The 26,539-nt window shown below is 45.0% G+C and overlaps 1 protein-coding gene across 1 annotated transcript in view; it reads right to left on the minus strand.

Moving 5' to 3' along the window:
* Window positions 1-26,539, minus strand: part of LOC139219753 (glutamate receptor ionotropic, delta-1-like) — a 454,804-nt gene that overhangs the window by 193,625 nt on the left and 234,640 nt on the right. The window contains exon 3 of the mRNA XM_070851702.1: window positions 15,863-16,147. Within this exon, the coding sequence (XP_070707803.1) occupies window positions 15,863-16,147 (285 nt within the window). The remainder of the gene's footprint in view (window positions 1-15,862; window positions 16,148-26,539) is intronic.

A 26,539-nucleotide genomic window follows, 5' to 3' on the forward strand; every position in this document is an offset into this window, starting at 1 on the left:
TAGTGTTACGATCATCAGACACTTGGAAACCTCAGCGGTCTGCAGCCGGGACTGATGACAGACCATTTAGTAGGGCCATTACCATAGGACAGGATAGCATGAGATATACCAGAATATAGAGTATTCAATCATATACAATGATATCATTATAAAATATAATACAGTAACACGAACAAAATAATCAATCACTGCGGTGATTGAACATTAACTCACTGAGCTAAAATCCCTGTTTTAGTGAATGTAGTCTGGTGTGTGTGCTGTTTGTGGTTAAACCAAAAGGATCTTCCAGGTCTCTCTCTGTAGGGATCCTTTCCATGATGCTGTCACACACTTAGAATAACACTCTGAGCCTGTCAGTGGATAAAGTGTTTAACCACATACAGCTGTTATATCGCTCTCTTCAAAGCCACCAGACTCCATTGACAAAAACAGTCATTTTATCTCACAGCCCAGAGGAGCTGCTGGTCTACTGGGGCATCAATCAGTCAGTTTGTTTGGGTTATTGTGTGTTTCACAAACTTTGAGCTGAATCTGAACTAACGGAGTAAAACACAGAAATCACCCAATAACACAAACAGACAAACTGATTAAGACGGAAGTAGACCAGCAACTTGCAGCTAAAATCGCTGTTTTAGTGAATGTAGTCTGGTGTGTGTACAGAGAGCGATAGAACGGCTGTTTGTGGTTAAACCAAAAGGATCTTCCAGGTCTCTCTCTGTAGGGATCCTTTCCATGATGCTGTCACACACTTAGAATAACACTCTGAGCCTGTCAGTGGATCAAACAAGCTCTTTTAGTGGACCTACTGTGATCAGGTGCAGTTGTCCCAAAGGATCACGTTGCAGCCATTGCAGCCCGTTTGGTGTCTGCTGGCTGAGGTGATCTACTGGACCAGTTCCAACACTTTTACTACCTACCAGTCACTCACACACCAGGATGTGCATAAATAGGTTTAGATGTGAAAATACCAAACTTCTCTTAAATGAGCTCTATATAACATGAGTCCTTGTGAATGTGTCTCTCTGGGAGAGAGCTGCTGTGTCATCAGTGTGGTGGGATAAAGGAAAAGATCAGCACCCACAGCTGTGAGTCCTCGTCTAAAGTCTGCTGTGAGTGAGTGTGTTTCCACAGATGAACAGCAGCTCAACAAAAGAACGTCTTTCAAACATCATAGTTATGACTCTGCTGTTAGAGACGTTGTCTGAGCTTCTTAAACTCAAAGAGTCCTCCAGAAAATGTCCTTTTGCAGACGTCCCCCTCACTTTTCTGTCCGGTTTAGATTTCTGGAGCCGATGTGACTCTGTGGTGGTTCACAGAGAAAACACATCAGGGATCAGACTTCAATTCCCCTTCCTCTCCTACACCGTTTTCTTTTTTGTCTTCAGCCTCTCCTCTTCACCCCTGAATCAGTCCTCTGTGATCGATCTTCGCTCTCACTCCTCCTCAGGGGGGAGTTTAGGAGAAGGGCCTCAGATTTTTACTCATCTCGACACCAGATGAATTTATTTCTCTGGAGATGAGAAAATGTTTCGTGTAAATAATTTGACACTCTAGAGGATTAGCAGCAGAAATGTGCCATGCTGCTCCTCGTGTGGGACTGAAATATAAAAAGAATGGACTTTTTAATAGATAAAAAGCTTCTAAACTTCTGGGATCTACAAGAAACACAGACAGGACTTTAGCCATCACACGTGGTTTTAAACTTTGAATAATGGATCATTCATTTTATAGATCCATAGCGTCCCTATAAGTAATAACAATGGGGGAACATCAAGACTCTCAGGTTTCAGTCAGTGGGAGCTGCTGATTCTCAGAGGAATCTCCCTGAATGAACTTCTCTACTAAGAAATAAACCTGCAAGAATATAAACATGCATAATTAATGAAATGATGAAAATAAAGGTAGAGAAGCCCGCACTTAAAGGGGCGCTCCGTTTGATTTGATTTGATCTCAGATCACATTCAATGAACACGTCTGTCAGCGTCCAAGAGGGGAAGAAGCACTCCGACCTGTTGCTTCAGTAAAAGTAATGACAGCACCCTGTAGAAGAAGCATCGGCACCAAAGTCTACAGAAAGAACCAAAACTACAAGCACTCATTATGCAGAATGGCCCTTTTCAAAATCACATACATTATGATTTTACTCTATAATTATTGATGCGTTCATGTGGTCATCGCTTTAATGTTCTGAATCTATTCATACATATTATATAGATATATATGACTTTACATCCTAAAGTAAAAGTACTAAGTTCCTTCACTAGGACACCACCAGGGTGTTATTCTTGTCAGACTGGACAAAGAGAGACAGAAAACACACACACACAAGTGTTGACAGGCTGAGTAGGACGACCTGCTGCTGTAGAATTAGTGGAATAACCCTTTAATTCACCACTGTGAAGGTAGAACTCTGCAGAACCCTCACAGAAGCATCCACCTCCTCTCCTCTCTCCTCTCTCCTCTCTCCTCTCTCCTCTCTCCTCCTGATAACTTTGTGTTTTCATATTTGATGCTTTAATCTTTTTAATTTTAATCTCATGTTTTCGGGCCGTCTCGCCTCGATAGAGATCTCTCTCTGCTCTTGAGAGCTCTTCTGAGCATCTGATCGCTCCTGTCAGCGATGAAGCATTTATGAAATGTCAGCGCAGTACGCCTCGGTCGGTCTACAGTGCAGCGGCAGAGTGCATCATGGGATATCACCGCTTTGAATCCAGTGAAGGGGAAAGACATCGACTGTTCAAGTTCACTTTTCTGCTCTGCTTCTGATCGCCACTGATAGTATTTACTGAGTTTAGAGGACGAGGCCGCCGGTATTTGATCTGCTTGTTTTCTACCAACAAAGCCGAGAATGAATTGATCTCATCAGAAGTGATTATCTAACACACGAGTCTGACGGCACATGAAGGATCATATTTATCGTGTTTCAGCATCTATAGATACAACACCAAGACTTTGCTGTCGTGTCCTATAAATAATGAACTGTTTTCTGTTTTCTACACTACACTCTTTCATCTGCTTTGCTAAAGTTTGACGAGTTGACGAGTTAAAAAGAAAGTTATGATAAAAAAGCCGTGCTGATGCTTAAATAGATCTCTCCTCCTCCGTTATTTGACATCAGGCTTTTATTTTAGAACCTAAATGTTAACCAAACACCCAACTAATCTTCTTCTTTCTTTTTTTTATAATTCACAACATGGAATTAATGGCAGTGCAGCAGTGGCACCAGCTCTTCAAAAGCTCCGTCCGAGAAACAATATGTGGAAGCATCAAGCTAAAGGCAGCAGGATTTGTGGTTTTTACCCTTAAAGATGTTTTGCCACTTACCCGAGAGGATAAACAGCAAAACTCTGAGCTGTTGAATTAAAGATGAGGGGAAATGAAAACTTAAAAAGTCAGTCCAGTCTCCTTTTCCTTAACTTCTAGCCACTGATTTTTCTTGTTGAAACACCAACAACTTAACCCCCCCTCCCCCCCCAGAGGGACCTACAGCCGTCCCATCGGGCCAATCACTGTAAGGGCCTGCTTGTTGATTGCTGTTGTGCCCACTTGTACCAATCAGTAACAACTTGCTTCATCGTGACAGTTATTGAAATCACACCTGAAGACATTCTACTCCTGTTTGACTTCATACGGCTGATTTTGCTCTACTGCGACGTCTCTGCTGCAAACCTCCACTGAAAGCAGCAGCAAACACGGCCTCCAATCACCGATCGGCACCCAAACACCAGGTGAGCGGAGGGCGGGGCTCAGAGCTCCTTTGACAAAGCAGCTCGAACACGTGCCAAATGGAAGAACAAACGACTAAATGTTTGTCCCAGTAGAAATACCAGGACCAGTACGTAAAGCCAGCATCGCTTTTCAGGGTATTCTTACCCACAATCCTCAGTGTGCAGTGCACGACCGGACCGCCACGGCTGTATGAGCGAGGGGGTCAAAGTTCAGGGTGCAATATTGTGACGGAGAAGTAAGACGAGCGTCCTCTGAGAGGGGAAAAGTGTTCTGTGTCTCTACTACTGAGTCTGTACCGTGTCTTTGAACGCACCGTGGACTACACACACCAGGCTCACACACAGGTTTCTCCTGCTGATCATATAATAATATAATAATAATTGATCGTGTTTGCAGATTCGGCTGACGTCTGTTTTGGTCTCTACATTTGACGAAGTGTGTGTTTGAGAAACAGATCAGTGGATTTGAAGGAATGTAGCAGTGGCTGTTTGCTAACAGTAGAAATACAGTGTTCACATTATAGAGTAATGAGGTTCTGGGGGGGCGACCCGCCGTGTTTCTAGCCCTGTGTGTTGAAGTCAGTCTCATTACATAGGCTGCTGATTTGGAAATGAGCTTAGGTTGTTTTTTTCTCCTCGCTCTCCCTTTGACAAGGTCAGGTTCCTGCTCGTGTGTGTCCTCATGAATGGGTTTCCACAGATACACAAGCCAGAAGTGTGTTTGTTTACACACACACACACACACACACACACTCTCTCCAGTCTCCATGTCAACGTCTTTATCAGCGTTTCTCCCCAGGACGGCCTTCTGTTCCGCCTGACAGCTGCCTCTGATTGGGTGTTGATGAAAAACACCGTTTCCCAGAGCGCACTGCAGCCCGGCTGTCCACCCATGCGGTCGGCCGGCTGGCCAGTGTGCGGCCAGCGTGAGATTTGGAGTCTGCAGCTTTGATGTGGCTGAGTTGCTGCGTCACGCTCAGTGGAGCTGTGCACCGCGGCGGCCATATTGATACTCCTGCAGAGGGGCCGAAATCAATCCTCCGCTCTGTGTGTGTGTGTGTGTGTGTGTGTGTGTGTGTGTGTGTGTGTGTGTGTCCTCACTTTCTGTTTTCTTTCTCCTGCCAGTGGTGATCCATAACAAAAGTGATGTTGCTCAGTTACTCAGTGGGTGTGTCACACACTTCATAAATAACAAGGTGCTTTGGTGCGCCCCAATAAAGGGCCAGTCCACCAGACCTGCAGAAACACACTCATATCTCTGCTAGAGGGAATTAATTCACTCATTCATTCATTATTCATCCACGGACACTTCGGTGACCTCTGACCTTTCCTCAGGCGTCACTCTCGGGTCCGACGGCCACCTCTGCACACAGAACACAACAACATAAGCTCAAGGGCAGATTGCTTTTAAGTTTGATGAGTATTGATTCTCCAGAGGGCATAAACCCTCTAATTTTAATGACCCACTGGAATCAGAATCATTAAAATTTTTATTGTTCCTGCCAACACTTTCATATTGTGGGCTGATGTGAGGATTTGAGCCTCTGGTGGCCGCCGGGGGAGCTCTGGACACGGAGGTACCAAAAGGAATACTCTACTCTGTGAATATCAAGGCTCTGTGACTTTATTAAGACCTACAAGCTAAAACTGGTGCAGCCTAACACAACAATAAACCTGCTGCTGGATGTGTACGGCTGAATCAACACCGTCTTAACAAACTGAACACTTTAACCTTTACACTGGATTTACTGCAGGACTGTTATATTAGCTGCTAGTTTATCAGCCAAGCGTAACACAGTCTGGGTGCAGATCCAGTTGGGGAGCGATTAAGGCCAGTATATGCAGAAACCATGCAGTTAGAGTAGTTAAAAGCAGGCAGTTAAAGGTTAAAAACTGCAGCTCTCAAGCAGGTCCAGTTCTCTCACTTCTTTAAAGATGATTGAGTATCACTTGAAGGAATCATTTCATCAGCTGTGGAGATACAACACTTCACAATCTACTTGTTTCCTCACTGGCGCCTGCAGCCAGAATCGTGAATACATGAAATCTGAGAGATAACTGAACCCGAGGCAGTATTTATTAAAAAGCCTTGACACCACAAGTCCAAACAACACTCAGAAGACCAAAAAAAGTTTTAAATTATTCATTCTGAGTGCGGTCTCTTCCTCAGGACTATTATTACTTCATTCACACTTACAACAAAAACCCTTTCCATAACTGCAGCAGCTAAAATGACGTCGCAGGAATTATCTGATGCAACCAGTTGTACTATAATTTATACACTGGTGTATTTTGAGGTGACTAATACAGTTACATCACTGCTGAGCACACTAAACCTGCTGATGCAGACCATGCGGTGTGGTAGAAAGTGCCAGAAATGCTACTAAATGGGCCCTGAGGTGAGATTGTTATGTCAGAGACTGTTTCCAAGGTGGAGACTGAACTCTGAACCTCAGCACAGATTTCTCCGTCTCATCAAAATGCCAAATTGCACCAGACACTGTCGGCATGTTGTTTGCAGGCCTGACCGCCGCTCGGACCAGACAGCAGCACGTCAGTCTGGCGCCGGCCTCCCAACATGGCTGCCAATTAGGAGGTTTAGCTTGCTCCTGTGAAGCTTCAACAGCAGCTACAGTATCTGTCGTTCTGAGGCTTCTGGAGGAAATTTCCAACTGTGAATTCATTTGGCTGCTCGCATCACGGAGCGAGCGGCAGGCTGGCGACTGTACCTTATGAAGCAGAAACAGAATTTCCTGGAGGAAGTTGATGGGAAAAAGAGTGGGCAGTGAGAAACTGAATACAGGCCAATTTGCATATTTGCATTAGGGGAATCATCTCCCCCCGCCGGTACTTCACTTCCATTTGTTTTAAGAGAAAGAAGTTTTTAGCGGTTAACAGATTCAGTGAGGCAGTAATCACCACATCAACCTCTTTCTTTTGTCCTGACGAAGGGATTAGGCCTGAGATGTCACACCCACGCTGTGCCTCGTCCACAGGGGTCAGGAGACAAGACTGAGGGAGTGGAAATACTGGAAAACTACATAGAAAATGTTTGAGGGATGGGTGACAGCTAACGAGACTAGCTGGAGGAGCAGGAAGGAGAGAAGAGGAGGTGGCAGGGGAAGCAGTGTGAAGAAGAGATTATAAAAAGGCCAACAGGGAAGCACTAACCTTTATTGACCTACATTAACCTTTACTGTGCTCTATCACATTTTATGTGGAGAGTCCCACCGCCGTGCAACATGCACCCCCACCCCAAAGCATCTTCCAATGATAACACATCAAAGAGCCAAATCCTCAAACCGCAGTGCTGCTCTCTGATACTTGGGCCTGCAAACCAGGCCTTTTAAAGTGTCCCAAAACACTGGTAGGTGAGTGTTTGTGTGGTAATAGTGCTGCACAACATTCTCTCATAGCCATTTTCTGCCTTAAAACAGGGAACATCTTAGTTACTGCCCGTTAAAAAAAAGAAATGGAGCAGGGAAGGTTGCGAGCAGGTAAGTTTTAGAGGGATGAGAGGAGGAAGGAGGCCATCCAAGGAGCTCCTTTAATCATCATCACAGCCGACTGACAGCTCCTGCCGGTCCGTACAGACTCGGCCAGACAGCCAAACCAAAAAGCCCATCTGCTCCTCGTATCCCTCAACAATGAGCCTGTAATCTGAATAAATGGGCCTCCTGCTCGGCTCACACTTATAATGGCTTCGCTCATCACACGGAGCGAGGAGGAAGCGATGAAGACGAAGAGGGGGAAATGGGGGCACGAGGAGATTTAGTGAGTGTCCGAGCGTTCAAAGTCGGCGTCTTGTTTTCAAACTTTAATGTGTTTGTGGTCTGTTGGGTGGACTTTGAGTGACAGAAGCTGGATCTGTGGTCTCGTCATTACAGTCCGTGTGTCAGCAGCTCCTGCTCTTTATAGTTATTCTGCAGGATTTAGAAATGCTATCGTTATGACTGTGAGTCTGAATGTTTCTGGATGTGTTTATTAAATAAGTTTATTGAATAATTAGGACGGGCTGAATGAGTTTAATGAGGACATTTACATAAAAGTCAGTGAAAAATAAACACCTTCAATAGACCGAACGGACGGGAGGATACAGAATGACAGGAATTACAGAGGATTAGTGTCAAAAGGAAAACAAGCAGCACCGGATCGATAAAGTTGGGTGATTAAGTCCACGGAAGAGGTCTGCCTTTTGTTATGCTAACAGGATCTGCCCTCTGGGAAAACTGAGTTTGAATTGAAAACCAATAGAATCTGGGTGGTGATGAGAAGCCTGTCCTGATCCACTGTGCCACAGAAACACATTATGCAGATGGACAAAGCCATTGTGTCCTGGTGAAGCATCAGGTGTCACTTACAGGTATGTTTAGCCTTTAAAACACGGTGACTGTGGTGGAAATAAGATCTATTTTCTCTGTTTCTGAAGGAACATGGATTGAGAAACAGGCCATGCAGCCTCTGAACCAGCACACATCACCTTGCTGAAACAGATTTTTGGGAGTTCTGGGACACGCTGGGTCACATCACGATAAAAAAGTGTGAATACTTCATTGACTGATTTGGTTTGCAGCTGCTGGCTGGAGTGTCTGCAGCCTAGATCTCCCTCTTACTTCCAGGTGACTGGCACTCAGCCTCTCATGGGAGTTTGCCCCTCCAGTCTACATGTGTTGTGTTGACTTGGCTGCGTCCCCTGGGGCACCTGGTGGTGGTGGGGGGGGGGCAAAGCGGGACTATTGGCTTTAGCTGGGTCATTGCTACAAGCGACCTGGTCACAGGAATTCTCAGCAGGGAGTCAAACACATTATCGGTGGGTGGTGTGCTGAGGTGTTTCTGGTTTTTAGGGGATTTAACGAGCGACTTCTCTGCTCTTTGCAGGTGATGTGCTTCTGTAGGCTTCATCAGGCCGAGACCTCCAGCTCTCCAACGCCACGCTGACTTCCTCCACCTGAGCGTGACGGCTTCCCCACTGAAGTGCTGCAGCTCACACAGACAGAGCTGCTGCTGCTGCTCTGCCTTTAACGATGGCCGACACATAGCTCACAAATGCCACAGAAGCACTGCAGGGCTCTTCATCTTAAACCGACACAGGAAGTGTTTCATGTCTGGATCATCTTCTACAGATGCAGACTTTGAAACGTTAGTGAAAGGTGTATGTTGTTGCTGGTATGATGTTATCTATCTTTTGCTGTGCCTGGAAAAAAAAAAAAAGCAAGACTCCGACTCTCTAGAAGAGCAGCAGCCGAGCCACGCTGGTCACGTGGTGCTCAGGTCGGCAGCGTGTCCCCGAGTTAAGGTGGACGTCAGTGAAACGGTCAGCACCATGGCTCTCTGGTGGAAACAGGAGGGGAATAAGCTGCTTCCCCCAGCTTACAGAGTTTGAGTATGTGAGGATGAGGGGTTAAACGCAGCGTGAGATTGACAGGCGGATTGTTACGGTGTCTGCAGCAATGCAACCCTCACCTGCACCATCCACAGGCTGTCTGTGCTCATCTTCAGAGCAGAGCTACAGTTGTTTTGCATCACAAGGAGCCAGCTGAGGTTCAACACCGGAGGTTCTTTGGCCACGTCCAACTGGTAGAGGAACCAGTAGGACATCTGGGCCTGGGAGCCATCAGGAGGAGGTTGGAAACACCGCTTGAGGTTGTCAGAAGAGAAGAAGGTGTATAACCTGCCACAGGAGCACAGGCATTCCTGCACAACCACTAACACATTCAACAGGAAAAATACAAACCCAGAACATTTCCTCACTGTGAAGGTGATTAAAGAACGACATCCTGCTTCAGAGGAAACAAACCGACTTTAAATGCATTCGGCTCCGCACAGGCCCCGACGCTGCTTGGACTAATTGGTAAATGGTGCAGTGGGATCACACAGCACAGTGTGTTTCTGCCACAGCAGACACTGACAACATGCTGCTTTCCCACTTTAAAAAAATAAATCAATCCTCTACAGACTAATCCCAATTACCTTTGAAGTGAGCACTTCAGTAGCATTTAGCAATTAAATAAAAACAAAAACAGGCCCATTAAAAGGAAACTAACTGCTGTTAAAACTGTACAAGTATGGACATAATTAAACATTCATTGTGGGAGCTCACTGCTGACTGATGCAGACGGTTAAGTCTTCTGACACTGTTCAGAAACCTCACATTTCAGTCCCGCGGCCCAGAGCTCAGAGAGTCTGCCAGTCAAATGTCCCAATAATGATCTGAGCTCCGTTCAACTTGGTTCTGAGACTCGGGCGGCTTCAGATTGGCCCGGGAGGCGCCGGCATCATTAGTGGGGCGAAGACAAAGTGGTAAAATCAGACTCAACGGCCCGATGGTCTGACATCTGAAGCATCATCTACATCAGGGGGTCCGGCCCGCGGGAAGTGTGAGAATTAGAGAGAAGACATTAACTGACATTTCTAATTTGTCCACCGCTCAGCTCCAGATACCTGTGACTGGAGGTGTCGTGGCTTTGCAGACACGCTGTGATCGAGAGTAAAGAACAAACACAGTGTTGTTGAAGCTGCACTTATTTCTCGTCCATGATGTTTTTGTAAAAAGATGTCTCATTAAACGTGAATGCTTTCAGGATGCACTTGTACTTTTGTTGCACTAAAACAAAGGGACACATTTGGAGTTGTCGTTATTTAAAAGTTGTGATTTTGACACTTGAGATCAAATTGTTTGCTGCTCTACATCGTTTTCAGTCAGCACACGAGCTTCCACAGCGTTCATCGTGGTAACTGCAGAGAAATGTTGATGTAGGAGCTGTTATTATTAGTTTGTTATTAGAGTCTAAAGATGATGATGTTCCTACTCCTGCCTTAAAAGCTCTGATTGGTCGACATGAAACAGCTGTCTGGACGTCTGCAGCCACGCTAGCCAGGACATGATTAGTTTAAGAATTGAAGGAAAATCACATTCTTCTTCCCAACATAGTCTAACTATTAATTATCTACACCAGCTTTTCCTCACTGGAAGACTGGAGTGTTTTCTGTGCATTACTTGCTGAGATCTCAGATGGATTTCTGGATAACTAAATGATGTATTTCTACAGTACCTGCACATGGCATCCAGTGAATAATGAAGAATAATAATAATAATCCACTGTAATCTTAATTCCTCTGCTGCAGAACGAGATCTGAGACGAAGGCCCATTTTCTGCTTTTTGGTTATTTCAGATTATAGTTTCAGTGGTGGGAGGAAAATGTACCTGAGTCACTCAGGATTTAACAACTTTTAATCAGAATTTGATAATAGTGGTGGATTGTTTAGTCACAGTCGATAAACTATGATCAAACCGCACCCACACAGTCCTGATGAAGCAGAACCACCGAGTTTTAGACAAATTCTTAACACTGACAGATGAGATTTTAAGTTGTTTTGTTGCCTGTTGAGTCTTGAGAGCTTAATACTGAAGTTTCCAGAGTCTTTAACGGCATTAGTTCACCCAGTTTGCCCAAATTTGCACTGTTGCTCTGAAACAACGGAGGTAAATACAATTTCATTTGTGGAGCTCACAGCCGTGATATTCAAACATTCACCAGCTTGGTGTTTTTTCATACATCTCCACTGTTAAGACGTCATTTATCCACCAGAGAGCAGCTCCAGACTTTCAGGGCTGTGAAAACAACAAATGAACTTTCACTTGACGTGTATTGGGTGAGATTTCACAATCCGGACAAATAAAACCCAAACTACCTGCACAGTGAGACGGATGACGGACGGATGCTTTGGTAAGTTTGATGAACTAATCCTTTCCGACAGTTTCTTCCAGTGCTTGGAGAACTTCACATCAGATTTGGGATGGATCCGGAGGGCGAAGCACCATAAAAGTTTCACAGCATGTTATAAATTGTTTCAATACTTTTAAGGGAAGCCAAAAAGGTAAAACTGTAAAAGCTCCTCAATGCACCGAAGGAGCCGAAATAAGGTAACGTTCACGTGTGTTGGGTTTATTTAAGAGGAGAAAATCCATAGCGAATCTTCCAGACAATGACCCACCGAGGTATTAACAAGAGAGAGAACATGCCACAGCTAAGTGACAGTGACTTCCTCTCCAGGATCCAATTTAGGACAAATCAACACATCTACATTTTCAGAATCATACGTTTTAAATTACTTCATGACGACGTGTCTTCCATCCTCCAAATCTAATGTCCTCCCAGCCCACGTTATTACATTTTGCCGGACATAACGTTATCAGTCACTGTGATCCTCGGGGGTCTGGCCCGCTCACCGCACGCTGGTGTTTTCTGTGGGAGTCCCTGCTGGTCTGAGCTGGATCAAAGGTTTACTCTCAGCTCTCATCATTGTGCCCGGCACCTCGACATCGGAGCACAGCGTCCGTTAGACGGGGTCATTTATCAGTGTTGGGGAAGCTTATCAGTCTATTACTGAACTACAACAAAGCTACGCTGCTAAAGCTACTTCAGTGAAAAGTTTAGTTTAAACTATAAGAAAATATACAAAAAAGTTACATGCCAGCAGAAACAGACCACTTAGAATAATTAAATAACTCAATAGATAACATAGAATCCCACACTATCTTATGGGGAGATGCACACAACGTCTTCTTTGGTTGTGAGAGACTGCAGTGCAGGAGGGGGCACTGCACCAGGCAGGATTACTCAGTCAGCCAGGTAACTCCTAAAATAGCACGCAGCAGCGTCTCTAAACATTCGTCCTCCGGCTGAGATTCAGGAGGTTTATCCGCGGTGACACTGTCGCTGCGTGAGCACTGAGTAACGCCTGCCCTCTCGCACATTCACCACACAAAAGGTCAAGTGTGTGTTGGTGGCTGCCAAATGAAAGCGCCGCCTGGACATGCCTCCACAGCAGCCGGGGCCAAAGGAAACAGGGGGCACGACTGGTCAACGGTGGAGAAGCAACGGCAACATGACCGTTTGTAGTTTCAGTAGTTATCTACACAGAAAGGCAAACAGTGGTTAAAATACTATATTTAATTGAACACTGCTTTTTATTCACCCCGAGTGCTCATCTCAGTCTGCACGCTTTTAAAAAAGGGCTGAAAAGAAGCTGTCGTGGCTCCATTTCCTCATTTAGTCTTTCCTCTTTGTGTGGACAACAGATCCAACATCCTCTCTACTTACTGTTAGCATCAACAATGGAGTCTGAACAATAGAAGAACAGAAGAATGTGTCTCTGTGATCAAAAACTGACTTCTGATTCTTTTATTCTGACTGTTGCAGTAAATTCTGTACCTGTAAAATAGCAAGAACTTGACTGGAAACAGCAACAATGACCACGTTACAAAGAGAGCACACACAACAGCAGCACACAGGGAACTATCATGACATGAAGGGTGTCACAGACCACAACAGCGGTTCACCTGGAGGCAGGTTTGTGTTGCCAGGCAGCTTAACTGCACACGTTAACTATGTTACGTCATTAGTTCAGCCAGCAGAAAGCTCAGGCATCAGGGCTTCAACTACACTAACCATTCTTTTCATTAAGGTCTGACTGGAGGAGCCAGACGAGCAGTAATCAGGTGATCTAGACCTCATCACAGATAAACTGAGATCTGCGTACATGTTCTCTAAGAGCTGACAAGAAAATGCAGAACAGAAGCCAAACATCTCTTGGTGGTCATTTAAAAAGAACATTAGCATCGAGAGCCAAATTTAAGGGATCAAAATAGTTCATTTTATGTCTTTGTTATTAAAAAAAAAGCTGAGATCAGTTTCAAGATCCTTTTTTAGCTCTCAAATATAAATATTGTTAAAGCAAAACATCAGAATCTACACTGCTTTGTTGATTTTTTTAGTTATAACTTGTTCTTCTTTCTTTTTGGATCAGCTGTATAATATATAAGATAATAGAAACAATGACAGTAAAATGAAAGAAGCAGCGAACCCTTAGGACTGATAAACCAGACGTATTATATATTTGTCTTTACCTAAACTGTCACCCTGGATGTGCTTCAGGGATCTGCCCCTTTTCACGTCCAGCCTTTATTATTTATCTGTTGCAAAGATGCTGAGTCTTCATGAGCCTGTGACTCTTGTGTTACTGCTACAGAAAGTCTCCTCTGCAGCCTCACTGCTAGCTTTGTTACTGAAGGATTCACATCCAGGCCTGCAGCTCCTGATGCACTTACTCTAAATCATTCTGGATAAGAGCATCTGAGCGGCTAAATGCCTGCATCTGTCTTTAACCTTATATTGTAATTGCCACCATCCTGTATCGATTGTGCTCAAATATCCATCGAGCCTAATGTGATTTCATTAAGATACAGTCTTATGTGTGCGATTCTACAACAAACAAAACAGAAAACACAGTCAAGTTTTGCTGCAACAGCCTGTTGTGGAAACATCTCCAAGGCCAGAACACATAGAAAAAACCTCTCAGGCAGCCTACAGCTGCTTCAAATACCTTTTCTATTATCTGTCCATATGCACTCTGTGTGCATTTAACAGCAGGTAAACATAAAAGAGGACTATAGTTGTAAAGACATATGCAACAAGAGTAGAGCTGCATGAACACAGCACTACTTCAGGTTTAATCCATGGATGGATTTATATTATCGTCCATTCATACAACATGCAGCCATGTTTGTCTCAAAGTGCTTTAAAACCTGTTTAGTGTACAAAACCTTCTGTCCTCAGACCCTTGAGTCAGATAAGAAGCATGAGATCCTCTAGCGTTGTGTCTATCATGATGTGGTTTTGTTGTTTCTGCACACAAACACAAAGTTTGAGCCAAAGAATGAAACAGATTCAAAGCAAGTCAACAGCTAAAATATAAAACTGGACATCCTGTATCTTCTAAATCATGACAATATAATAAATAATAAAGTCATTAGCACTTTGTAATCAACTATAAGCGTCAAAGCATGTTGGACTGACACTGAAACACAGAAACATCAGCTTAATCTAAAGTTTACAAGCCAGTGTTGTGATATCAGGGGTGTTGAAGAGTAATGACAGCGGACTAGCAAACAATCTAGTAATGTTAGCAGTGCATGTTTCCCCACTGGATGTTCGCTCGGTCGCTTGTTCGACACGTTAGATCACAAAGACAGAGACGTCTCTGTGCTATTAGAGAAAAGGAGACAAAAGAAAGCTAGAGTGGGTGTTTTGTGTGTATTTCTGCTAGTTTCAGGCCGTTAATCTGTCATCATCAGCCAAAAACAGACTCATGATGGTTATATGTACCAACAAGCTTTGTGTCCACGTAGAGAGACAAGCTCTTCTAACAATGTATGAACAAACTGGGGGTGCTGTCATCAAACCAAAAGTATATATAAATTATGGAGCAGCTGTCACTGGCAGAGGTAGAAATAGCAGCAGGTTTTACCACCTGAGGAGCAAACCTTTGTGAGCACACGTGTGTTTGTTTGCTTCATCTCAGTCTAAAAGAGCAGGTGAGTCATCAAGAGGTCTCGGGACCCCGCTGTGATACTTGGTCTCCTACTGCATGTTAAGATAACCTTAGTGCTCAAACTCCAAGAAGAAACAAGCATCCCACACAGTTCAAGCACCAGAAATAACAACAACTACAGCGTGCAGCATCATCCCAACCCCCGGGACAACCAGAGACAAAGAGGGATTTGGCATTCAGCTATCCACGAACACAAACAGTTCTCACAGCGCTCCACAGTATAATCTAAAGTGCTTGGGAAGAGTCAACAAGTGGGTTTACACTACATATATATACCCACAAAAGCCCCCACACACATGCTAAACACTAGTATTCTGGTCACCGTCAACACGTCAATTCTGAAATTGTTCCCATCTAACCGACCAAGTATATTAAACTCTTTCATCACCAAAAGACAAAACTCAGCTTTGTTGCTCTCAGTGTTTCTGCTACGCCTCCAGGCTGAAGCTGGGCCTGTGCAGATGGTCACGAGCAGCCAGAAACCTGGATGAGACGTATACATGCACCTAGCATATTGGTTCATTAGCATATTTGGGTTTCTCAAAGCAGGATACTGTGTTTAAATGTCCAAACGTGAAAACAGGATACTGTGCAACATGATTCATGCACAGAAAACTTTCAGTTTGCCTCCTACAACAAACACCAACTGTCAACAGCTGAACTTCCATCAGCAACGTTCCTCCAAAACTTCCACAAGATCTCAACTTTCCCAGGAACTACAACTCCCTCCATCACTTACCGTACTCGATGTCGTAAAACACGATGAACTTCTGCCAGCGCAGCTCCTCCACCAGAGTCAGCATGACGTCGTTGAGGCGAACGGGCGGCCGGGCGGCCAGCGTGTAGCGCTGCCCACCGGGGCTGGGGTTGAACTGGCAGGCAGTCCGCGGCGAGCCCTCGCTGTTCCTCTGGATGTACAGGTGGGGGATGTGCATGGCGTCCGTCAGGGACTGCAGCGCGCTGGCTGACGCGCAGCCAGTTGAGGTAACCAACGCCAATATGCCCTGGTTCATCAGCTCGCAGGCTGGAGGAGGAAGAGGAAGAAGGCAGAAGGAGAGGATAAACACCAACGTTTGAGGACATCATCTGTGATAACATGAAACTAGATACAGAAAGTGATGTCACTGAAGACAAAACTAGGATCCCATGAAGTGGAACAGATGATAACAGCACAGAGCCATGAGGCAGTGCTGCGAGGGATAAGTACCGAAGGCTGCAATAAGTCCTGCGGAGGCTCAGCTCGGATGCTAAATGATGTCTTGACCTCTCATTGCAGCTGATACTCCGCCGTGTTGTCATAAATCTGCCCAACAGTCTGACAGGTAACACCATTGTTTGCTCCTGCACTGACCTACTTTTGAACTCGTATATCTGCACATTTACTCCACCCTCTTTACTCACACTCGACCAGGACGCCACAGCAGTAAGCCTCCACATATACAGGCATTAAGTACAGGGACAGAATCATGTCTCTGCATTTAAGTACATTAAATAAGCCACATCATCTCATTCATCATTGTTCTTTAGGTTTTACTACTCTACATTCTTACGTGTCAACCCAGCCCCTAAACACTTCCCTCCAAAGCAATTAACATGCTAATTAACATTTCACAGCACCGAATCTTACAAATACCTAAGGCCAGTGTTATTTCAACGTTACCCAAGCACACAGATATTACACAGACTCCCAACCAGCACAAGCAAAGAGGGTCACCTGAATCAGACATGCAAAGGTTAGGTTAGTCATCAGTGGTAGCATTAATGCTAATTTTACGGACCAAAATACTTTTATCTATTCTCACCCACTGACCTATACAATCTATATAATCTATCCTGCAATTGACTTCCCTTAACAGTATATCTAAGCTCTAAGCTCTTCCCTCCCGTCCTCCCATGGCGCTGTGAGATTCACTACACATACAAGCAGCAATGTTGCTGAACACCACACAAGATCCAGTCTCAGATAAGCAGCCGACCTCCACACAGCCATTGTGTCTCATCATGTGTGTCTCCAGATATACCGCCCTGTGAAAATGGCGCCAGACCAAGAGGATGTTAAGCTTCACCTGGAGGAACATGTGTGCTCCTCACTTATCCACTTACTGAGACTTTCTTCCTTTCTACACTTTACCCACTCACCCTGCCACGGCACGTCTGAATCACCGTTACAACCATTCTTTTGTCTTTCCCACTGACATCGACGTGCCCTGTAAAAGGTGCCCTACGCCCAGCCCCAACCTCCAAACACCCATGTTGCTCCTGCTCTATAATATTCCTAAGTGCTGCCTCAAAAACACCTCCGAGCCCTCCGAGTTCAACTTCCTGCTGAGACACTTATACTCTGCACTTTTACATCCTCCGACAACGTCAGTGTCATCTCCAGCCTGGCCTTTGCACATTTAAACTTCTCTGTTAAACTTGATATGGAGCTCCAGAATCCCTTTTTCATACGCACACTGCTGAGGCAGCGCGACTCTCCGAGCTAATCATTCTCTCTGGGCCCTCTCCCTTTGAAGCAGGTACATCAAACCCGGTTAAGGAGCCACAAAAGTCAGAGCAGGAGGCCAAACTGCAGACACCACAGTTTAAAGTTTGCCTCGAAGCCTCGACTCCTCTAATGCTTCTAATAAACAGACTTGCATGTTTGCAGGATGGCGCCCTGTGAGATGCATCGTCTTGTTGTCAAAAGGGTGCCGACGCATTATTACTCTCTGGAATTGTCCTTGTCATAAAAGCTGATTGGTTTATCTACTACTAATTGATTTGTCTAGTACATCTAAGTGGAAAGCTAATTGCTGTGTGCATTGTTTTCACTGGTTGTGTTTTCTTTTCTTTAGTCCTTGAACTGCACCTCAATTGTTGAGCGAGAGATGCTGTGCCTTCAAAGCACAGCATCCCTCCCTTGTGAGATTAGGTTTTGGCAACAAAAGCAAATGTGGAAAAGTCGAAACACACCGTTTTCATGGTCCCAGAGAGGGATTCGATTTCACAGCTTGTACATATTCCACACTGACACGTACAAATATACACAAAACAAACTTGGTCACATTCCCTCATGACACACTGTGTCTTCTGTCCAACATTTAACCAAAACCACAGTTTCTTCCTTAACTTTACCCAGTGCCCTGTTTATACCTGGTTTTAAAATCCAGCTCCAGTGATCCAAACACTGAGACACACTGCAGTTCACACCTGTGTCTGTCCAGCAGGTGTTTGTTTCGCTCTAACATACATCTACACGCGATTCCAACCGTTGGTATTGGCAGGACAAGACGAAGAAGAAAGACGGTTAGAAAAGCAGCTGCTTTTACGGACAGCACTGCTTACAGCATATCACTAAAGACTTATGGCGCTTTTCCATCACACAGTTTTAGCTCGACTCGACTCGACTCGACTCGGTTTGGTTGGTTTTCCATTACAGTAGTGTACCACCTCAAAGTGGGGGGTCGTCAGAGCAAAGCGTCCCGAAACTCCGGTGGCGTAATTAGTAAAACACAAACACAACTAAGGACCTGGAGCGTTTGGTTTGTGTGGAGCCGTTTACCTCGTTCACAGAAATAATAAAAGTGCCCGGTCTGTTTCCAGGTTTTAAAAACGGCGGTTTGATTCTTGTGAACGAGTCGCTCTCATGACTCAAGTGACATCACTCCCTGATTGGCCAATCAGTGGCCTGCAGTCTGGTGATGTCACATTTTCAGCTCGACTCAGCTCGCTTGGAACCAGAGGAGGGACTAAAATAGTACCTGGTACCATCACCTACTGGAAAACCAGAAAGACCGAGTCGAGTCGAGTAGAAGAGGTACTAGTGGAAAAGCTCCATTATTGTCTTGTTACGTCCTTTGCCGATGATGCATTAGTGTTTACATTACAAAAGACGTGTGGTCAAATGCGTCCCAGACCACTGAGTGCTCTGAGTGGTCATTTACACATGAAGTTAACACTGTCCAGGCAGAACCATAAAAAAACATAAAACAAATAGAATATGTCGTCTGTGAACGATTTAAAAAGACGTTCAGTTTTTGTTGATTAAAACTATTTAGTCTCCATTGATTACCTGGCAGCAGTAGAGAGTAGAGCTGCTAACCGACTATATCGGTTCAACAATCATCAAATGTCACTGTGAACGTCTCCACTCAAGAGCCTGTCCTCTACTTTGAAACCAGTCTCTCTTCAGCACCTAACATTTTCAAAGCCACATGAAGATGCTTCCCCCTCCTGTGTTCTTGCCTGACAGGCAGACAGCCGCAGTTTAAGCCTCTCAGCAGCCTTTCATCTCTGGTTAGAGCTCAACTTTTATCTGCAGGAGAAGATCTGTCCAGACTAAAAGGTCAAGAGATGCCCCAAAGGACATCAGGCGCGTTATGACAGAGTTCCCACCAGGGGAAATGTAAAAAAAAAAAAAAAAAACACAGGCAGAGGAGCATGAAGCACAGCAAGGTAGTCTGCCAGGAAAAAAAAAGAAACAAGAGCCGTGTGGAACAGCTGGCTGGTCGCAGGGACCCCGACGCTTAATGTTTGATGAGTTAAACTCGCCTGAACTCAGGCTGAATCTCTCCGAGCTGAGAACAAATGGAGGACAAAGCCACGGAGAAGATCATCAACATTCAGCTGCTTTCTAAGTGTACAAAATTCGTCTTTATTAGGACACCAGCGTCCCATCTGCAAGTCGTGCTTCGTCAGCATCCGGTACCTTCAGGAAGCGATGACGAGGCGATAATTCCACCAACAAAATTTAAATTGTCTGAAAGATAATGAGACGAATGTGATTTCTGTGAAAGTGGAGCTAATGAACTTGCACTGAAGCATTTAGAGTGTAATCTTGTATTAAATTAATAAATGTTTTTGCTAAAAGCCCACCAGATAAGATTAGAATCTGACTCATCGGGTCAATTTAATAAGAATAAATCAGCCTGTCACTGCTGATCCTGCACACGATGGGGGTCAGGACGTGGACTTTCCTCGACAGCTGCAGGAGGACTCTTTAAGTATTTAAAATGAACCTTAAGGAGCTGCTAGTCCTCCTGAAAGAGGTTTGTTTTTTTTGTCTTTCCGTGGAGAGATAAAGTAGAAACCACTGAAGGCCTGTTGTCTGTCTGTTGGTGACAAATGGTTATTCTTGGTTTCTCAATTAAGTACCAGCAACGTCTAACTTATCAGATCTTTTATATCTTCTATAAACTTTGCCCAGTTTTCACCAAATCTGATGCACAGAATTGTTGACTTGAACAAAATTGCTGGTTACTCAGAGCAATGATACATCTAATGGATATAACTTATAAAGGTTTGGCACAATTTATCGTCTGCACTGCTTACATTGGCAGATATGGCACTAATAGCATATTTATTATATAGATGTGGTTCACAACACACCTAAAAACACCAGAGCAGTTTATATACTACTAATAATTACCATTGTTTTACCAGTCAGGATGCACAAAGCGTAAAAAAGTTGGGTCTTTGTGAGATAAAAACGCACCTCACTGCTCCACGGGCTAACAGAAGTAAAAACACTTGCACTTTCCTATCACACATCATGTTTGTGTCCTCCTGATGAATATAAATCCAATATTCTGACTCCTTTTAGCTCTGGTTTGGTCTCCTCCGACTCCTGAGGGAAATATCTGGCTCTTTAAGCTGCTGGATGTCTTCCACTGTCTTCCCTGACTCTGGTCTCTAACTGCGGGGCAGATAGTGTACGGTGGATTCATCGCAGCTTCAATTAAACAAAGATCCATAACAGGTCACATGTCTTTTGTTGATGTGTCTCCACATGACAAGAACAATCACATGTTTAATGAGCCTCAGAGCATCAGAGACGGCAATTCACAGTCGGTCCGGCGCTGAAATCACACAGGGCCAATTAGTATAATATACTAGAATGGGACTAATAGGTTTGGAGGCTACAGAAACACAACACCAGTAGCTGGTGGGATAACTCACTCAGCAGCCAGCTAAAATGATTTGGGCTGCGACGTGACTCACTCTATGAGTCCACAGTGAGTCATGGTTTCATCTGTGCTAAATGAAGCCTGCACAATATTTAGCCGAAGCGACTCCCCGTGCATCCTAATGACACTTACAGAGTGACTCCTACCAGACGGCGGGAGACAAAACCCATTAGAGTCGAAACAAGACAAAGATCTCCCTCCCTCCGCCCCTCGCCTTATTAGTGTGATCTTTATCAATATCTTACTCCCAAATTAGCTCACAGAAACAAAAGCAAACATCTTCTCCTTGAGCAGGGGGGGCCGTGGATCTACACAACCTTCCTCTGCATGTTATCGAGGCCTTTCAGGCAGCAGCAGAGACTGACTGTGTTATAGATGCAGGGACGTGTTTTGAAAAGATGTCTGAATATCACATTGAGGAAAAGCTCCGTCTTCACTTGGAGGCTGATTTGTCCAGAATGTAGAGCTCCTTACAGCTGCACGCAGCTCCTCGCAGTAAACAGATGGCTTTCATAAATGAGAGTATCTGTCTGCGTGCAGAGCAGTGAGAGAGGTGGCACGTAATGCATTATCAAGTTTAAAAGCTCCATATTACACAAATGAGCCTAAAAACACATGAGAATGAATCAAACAGGAGAAAATTGCTGCAGTTCCTGATGCTCCTGTACTTCATTTTCTTGGCTATCTACTGTAATACATCACACCCAAAGAGCTGGTGCCACTTAGCTAATTATTTTTCAGAGCAAACCAGGTTTTTTTCTGAGCAAATCTCAGGATTAGATTTTCTGTAAACACGATTAGGGAATAGTGTGTGGGTGAAATAAAGCAGGGTAAACCATTACCTACATGTGCAAAGTCTGGGTAAAACTGCTCAGGTGTTTGTTTCCAACATCCACTAAACCTGTTCAGTGGGACTGTAAAGCCTCTGCATGAAGACACTGTTGTCCTTCAGCAAATAACAGAAGGAAACTGACAGCAAACAACACAGCAAAGGTCCTGGTTAGACCAGAAGCAGTGTCCCGACCCCCCCAGGTACCCCGTCATAGTGCTGAACTGATTTATAATTACACACAGTTACCACTAAGTCTGTCGCTGACCTAACAGCAGATCCAGTCCTTCTGGGTAAATCCAAGTCAGGACTTCAGTTTGAAGAGTTTCAGGTCTGACAATGACAATTTAAACTCCAAATATTAGCATTTTTAAACTGCGTCTCATCGTCTCTATCAGCGGGGAAGGTTTCTCAGTTGTCATGGATACGAGCAGCTGAAAGCCCCGAAGACAAAAAACAGTAAGTGGGCTTTTTTTTTTCTCGTGTGTCAATAATGAGCTTTATTAACTGTATAAATCCTCTTCTTCTTTAATATATAGGCCTCATAATGAAATATTAAAGAGGCTTCACTTTCTCTTTTTCCAGGATAACAGGAGATCAGACTTTGCTCCGTCAGCCTCCCTCCTTCATCCGTCATGTGATTTTTACCATCCAAAGCAAAGCGGCAGCAGCAAACCACAGCTGGACCGTTTGTCTGGCACGTCCACGGAGTCCAGCAGCCGCTCTGGCAGGTTACCAGCCTGCTCTGAAGTCACTGCTGCTGGGATCTACCGTCCACCGGTCGCACTGAAGACAATGGGACCCTCCGGTGCCGCCCTGCTACCATCATCTAGTGTCCAAGACGTCTTTTTAAAAACCTCAACCTCAGATGTTCCGTGCAGCTTCCTCACAGCTGCGGCCTGCTGATTCTACACTCACACAAGATGTACCTCTCTCTTAAAATGACCCGTCGTATTAGGTCGTCCGCTCATCCTCAACATCCAGCTGCTGCTTTTAATCTCACCTCCACCTTTTCACGGCTTCTGGCTCCGCGAATTAAGACGCTGGCTGGATTGTTTTGAAGTCGCCGGAACACAATATGAGGGGAAATGAGATTCATTCATGTGCCGTGCGGAGGGCAGGGAGGCACAGATAATCGATAGGCAGTGGAAATAGATAGCCAGGCTGGCATAACAAAACAAAAGGATTAGTGCTACAAGACAAGGCCTTATTGAACAGATCAGTGGTACGAGACAAAGCAGCAAGACGAAGGGATTCTCTGTTTCTTATTCACTCCTTGTCCTCATCTGCCTCCATCTTCTACAAAAACACCACATATATATATCTAATATTATCTTTACTGCATCAAGCCACAAGGTTTCCAAGGTAACGGGGATTTAAAGAGGAAGCACAAGTTATTCCAGTATCATTAACAGGAACACACTCCTCACTAAAAGTCAGGGATGTTCAGCTTTCAGGTGAAACCTTTGAATGCACACATGTCCAACTGTTCAGTGTCTCAGTACTTTTGTTCTCTAACAAGAAGCTTAACAGCAACATTCACAACAGGTTTGATCCATGAATCCACCAATACATTTCCTGCTTCAGGTAGAATTGGTATTTAAACAGTCCTCCTCATCCTGCTGTTCACATTCTGACATCATGAGACCAAGACGACACCTAACAGTTGATCAGCAGCACCTCAACACTGGAGGCTTCAAACAGGAAGTCCTCAGACGGAGGTGTTCACTGAGCTTAGAGGGTCACAGAGTGTCATCAGGAGGTTGGAACAGTGATACAGAGACTGGAAGAGTCACAGAGAGACTAGAAGAGACTGGAAGAGTCACAGAGAGACTGGAAGAGTCACAGAGAGACTAGAAGAGACTGGAGGAGTCACAGAGAGACTAGAAGAGACTGGAAGAGTCACAGAGAGACTGGAAGAGTCACAGAGAGACTAGAAGAGACTGGAAGAGTCACAGAGAGACTGGAAGAGTCACAGAGAGACCGGAAGAGTCCCAGAGAGACCGGAAGAGTCACAGAGAGACTAGAAGAGTCCCAGAGAGACTAGAAGAGTCCCAGAGAGACCGGAAGAGTCCCAGAGAGACCGGAAGAGTCACAGAGAGACCGGAAGAGTCACAGAGAGACTAGAAGAGTCACAGAGAGACTAGAAGAGTCCCAGAGAGACTAGAAGAGTCACAGAGAGACTAGAAGAGTCACAGAGAGACTAGAAGAGTCACAGAGAGACTGGAAGAGTCACAGAGAGACTGGAAGAGTCAAAATTCAAAATTAAGGATTGAAGAGTCCCCACATGAGCAGCATCAGATATTAATTGTTTGAGATGAAGAAGTGACCAGTGCATGCTTCTACTTAAATATCCTACTTTCATGCTATAATATCACTGTAGCACTAAGTTGTTGTGAAGGTCATAAGGGAGAGGTCAGGTCCTAACTCTCTGTGAGTGGTGTGTGTTAAAGCTCACTAAAGAGCAGATATGAGATCAGAGGTGTTCCTGTTTTCTTTGCTTTCATGGTTTCTTTGATCATCTAGTTTGTTGCAGCTGCTGTTTTTGAAGTAAACCTCAGGGATCAGGAAACGGGGCAGCAGCACGATAATGAAGTGAGAGTCCTGCTGGAGTCCACCAGCGTCTTTATCAGGAGGTCAGACTGAAGGAAACACACCTGAAGTGCAGCAGAAAGCTGCTCAGCTACAGTAAAACTGTAACCATCACTCCCGTCCGTCCGTCCGTCCGTCCGTTCGTTCTTCTCTTCCTCTGAATCTCTCCTTCCACTCCTCCTCCTCGTCTCACCCTCTCTCTGCCTCCTCTGGGCGTTCTGCTTTACTTCCTACTGTGTTCCTTTTCATCCCCCTGCTTTTAATCCTCCTCTGAAGTTAATCTCTCCATCAGCGTCTGCCCTCTCCTCCTCCTCCTCCTCCTCCTCCTCCTCCTTACATTAAAAACTTCATATCTCCCATCAACCATCCCTCCTTCTTTCCCCTCCCCTCACCCCCCCCTCCCCCATCTTCTCCCTCATCTTCTGAACTTGATGTCTCTCTTAGTCCCCGTTTCTTTTCTTTCATCTGGAGACTTTCAACTTAAGTGTCTTTACAAGTATAAGTGTGTGTGGGGTTTAAGCATCAGTGGCTCCAAGAGGAGGAGGAGGTGACCCCCCCACCCCCATCCACCCACCCACCCATCCATCCACCCACTCTGGCAGCAGCACCGCGTCGCTCTGCCAACCGAGCTAAATGGAAATTAGCAGATATAAAAGCAAATTTCAGGTAAAAATCACACCCTGAATCAGCTATCGGTGAAATACTTTCTCTCACACACACACACACACACACACACACACACACACACACACACACACACACACACACACACACACACACACACACACTCACACACACACACACACACACACACACACACACACACACACACACACACACTCTCACACACACACACACACACACACACACACACACACACACACACACACACACACACACACACACACACACACACACACACACACCCCTCCCTCGGTGTTCTACATGGATCCCTCCGCCCTCAGAGCTCATTTTTCACCCCAGGCCGTTGGGGTCTTAAATTCTCTCATGCTTAATTAAACTATCTATCTCCATGGATCTGTAGCCCCATTACCCATAACACCCTACACCACCACCTCTCCCATCCCTCCACCCACCCCCACCCCCACCCCCGCACCCCCGCCTCCCACCCACCCTCTCACTATTCTCAGTGCTGCTGCTCAACAACGTCTCTGTTAATAAGGGGATGAGATGAATGACCTGTAGGGCTAATAATGCTGCACAGCCACACTTTATTATGGTTGACAACCTCCAGGCTTCAGCCTCCAACCAACCATGCCCTGTGGAGTGAGAGTGTGTGTGTGTGTGTGTGCCCAGGAGTGTTAATAGCTGGTATTACGTCCTAATGTGTGCATATTCCTTTTATAATGGGGAAAAAAAGGACAAAAAAAAACACAAATTTACCACGAGAGCATTAATCTGCTTAAACCTAAGTGTCTGCAGCAGTCCTGCACTTTAAGGGCCTGATTCATATCAGTGCTTCCTGACTAAACGAGCTGCGTGGCTGTGATCTGAGAGGCTGAGAAGCTTCGCAGAGACTGAAACAACAGGACGAAGTGGAGAAGCTGTAATCAGTAATGACTTTCAGGCCTGGACACAGCTAATGTGCTGCAAACCAAACAAAGCCATTAGCTGTATCGAAGCTCCATCGCGTCTCATCTCTCTCTGTATATTTCTGCTTAATTCACACAGCCTCGGTCGGTGGACGCGTCGACTGAATGTGAATGTCGGAGTCGTTCTCTTCACGCTGTGACTGACAGTTTCTCTCCTGATTCACCCGGGATCAGATTCATTAAGGGAAATGTTTGTGTTTCATTAGTGTGAAAACATGTTGGTGCTCCATCCCACAGCGCTGCCTGTAAGGATGTTCTACGTTGTAATATCTTGTGTTTGTGCAGTAGTTCCTCCTCTGTGTGTGTGTGTGTGTGTGTGTGTGTAGTGGTAGTAATAACCCAATTGCTTTCAAACAAAAATGCAGAGCAGGTAGCAGCATCCTGAGCTCCATCTCTGCCAATTTCGCTGCCCTGCCGCCTCGGCTGGTAAAACA

The sequence above is a fragment of the Pempheris klunzingeri genome, chromosome 20, assembly GCF_042242105.1.
Source record: "Pempheris klunzingeri isolate RE-2024b chromosome 20, fPemKlu1.hap1, whole genome shotgun sequence".
NCBI lineage: Eukaryota > Metazoa > Chordata > Actinopteri > Acropomatiformes > Pempheridae > Pempheris > Pempheris klunzingeri.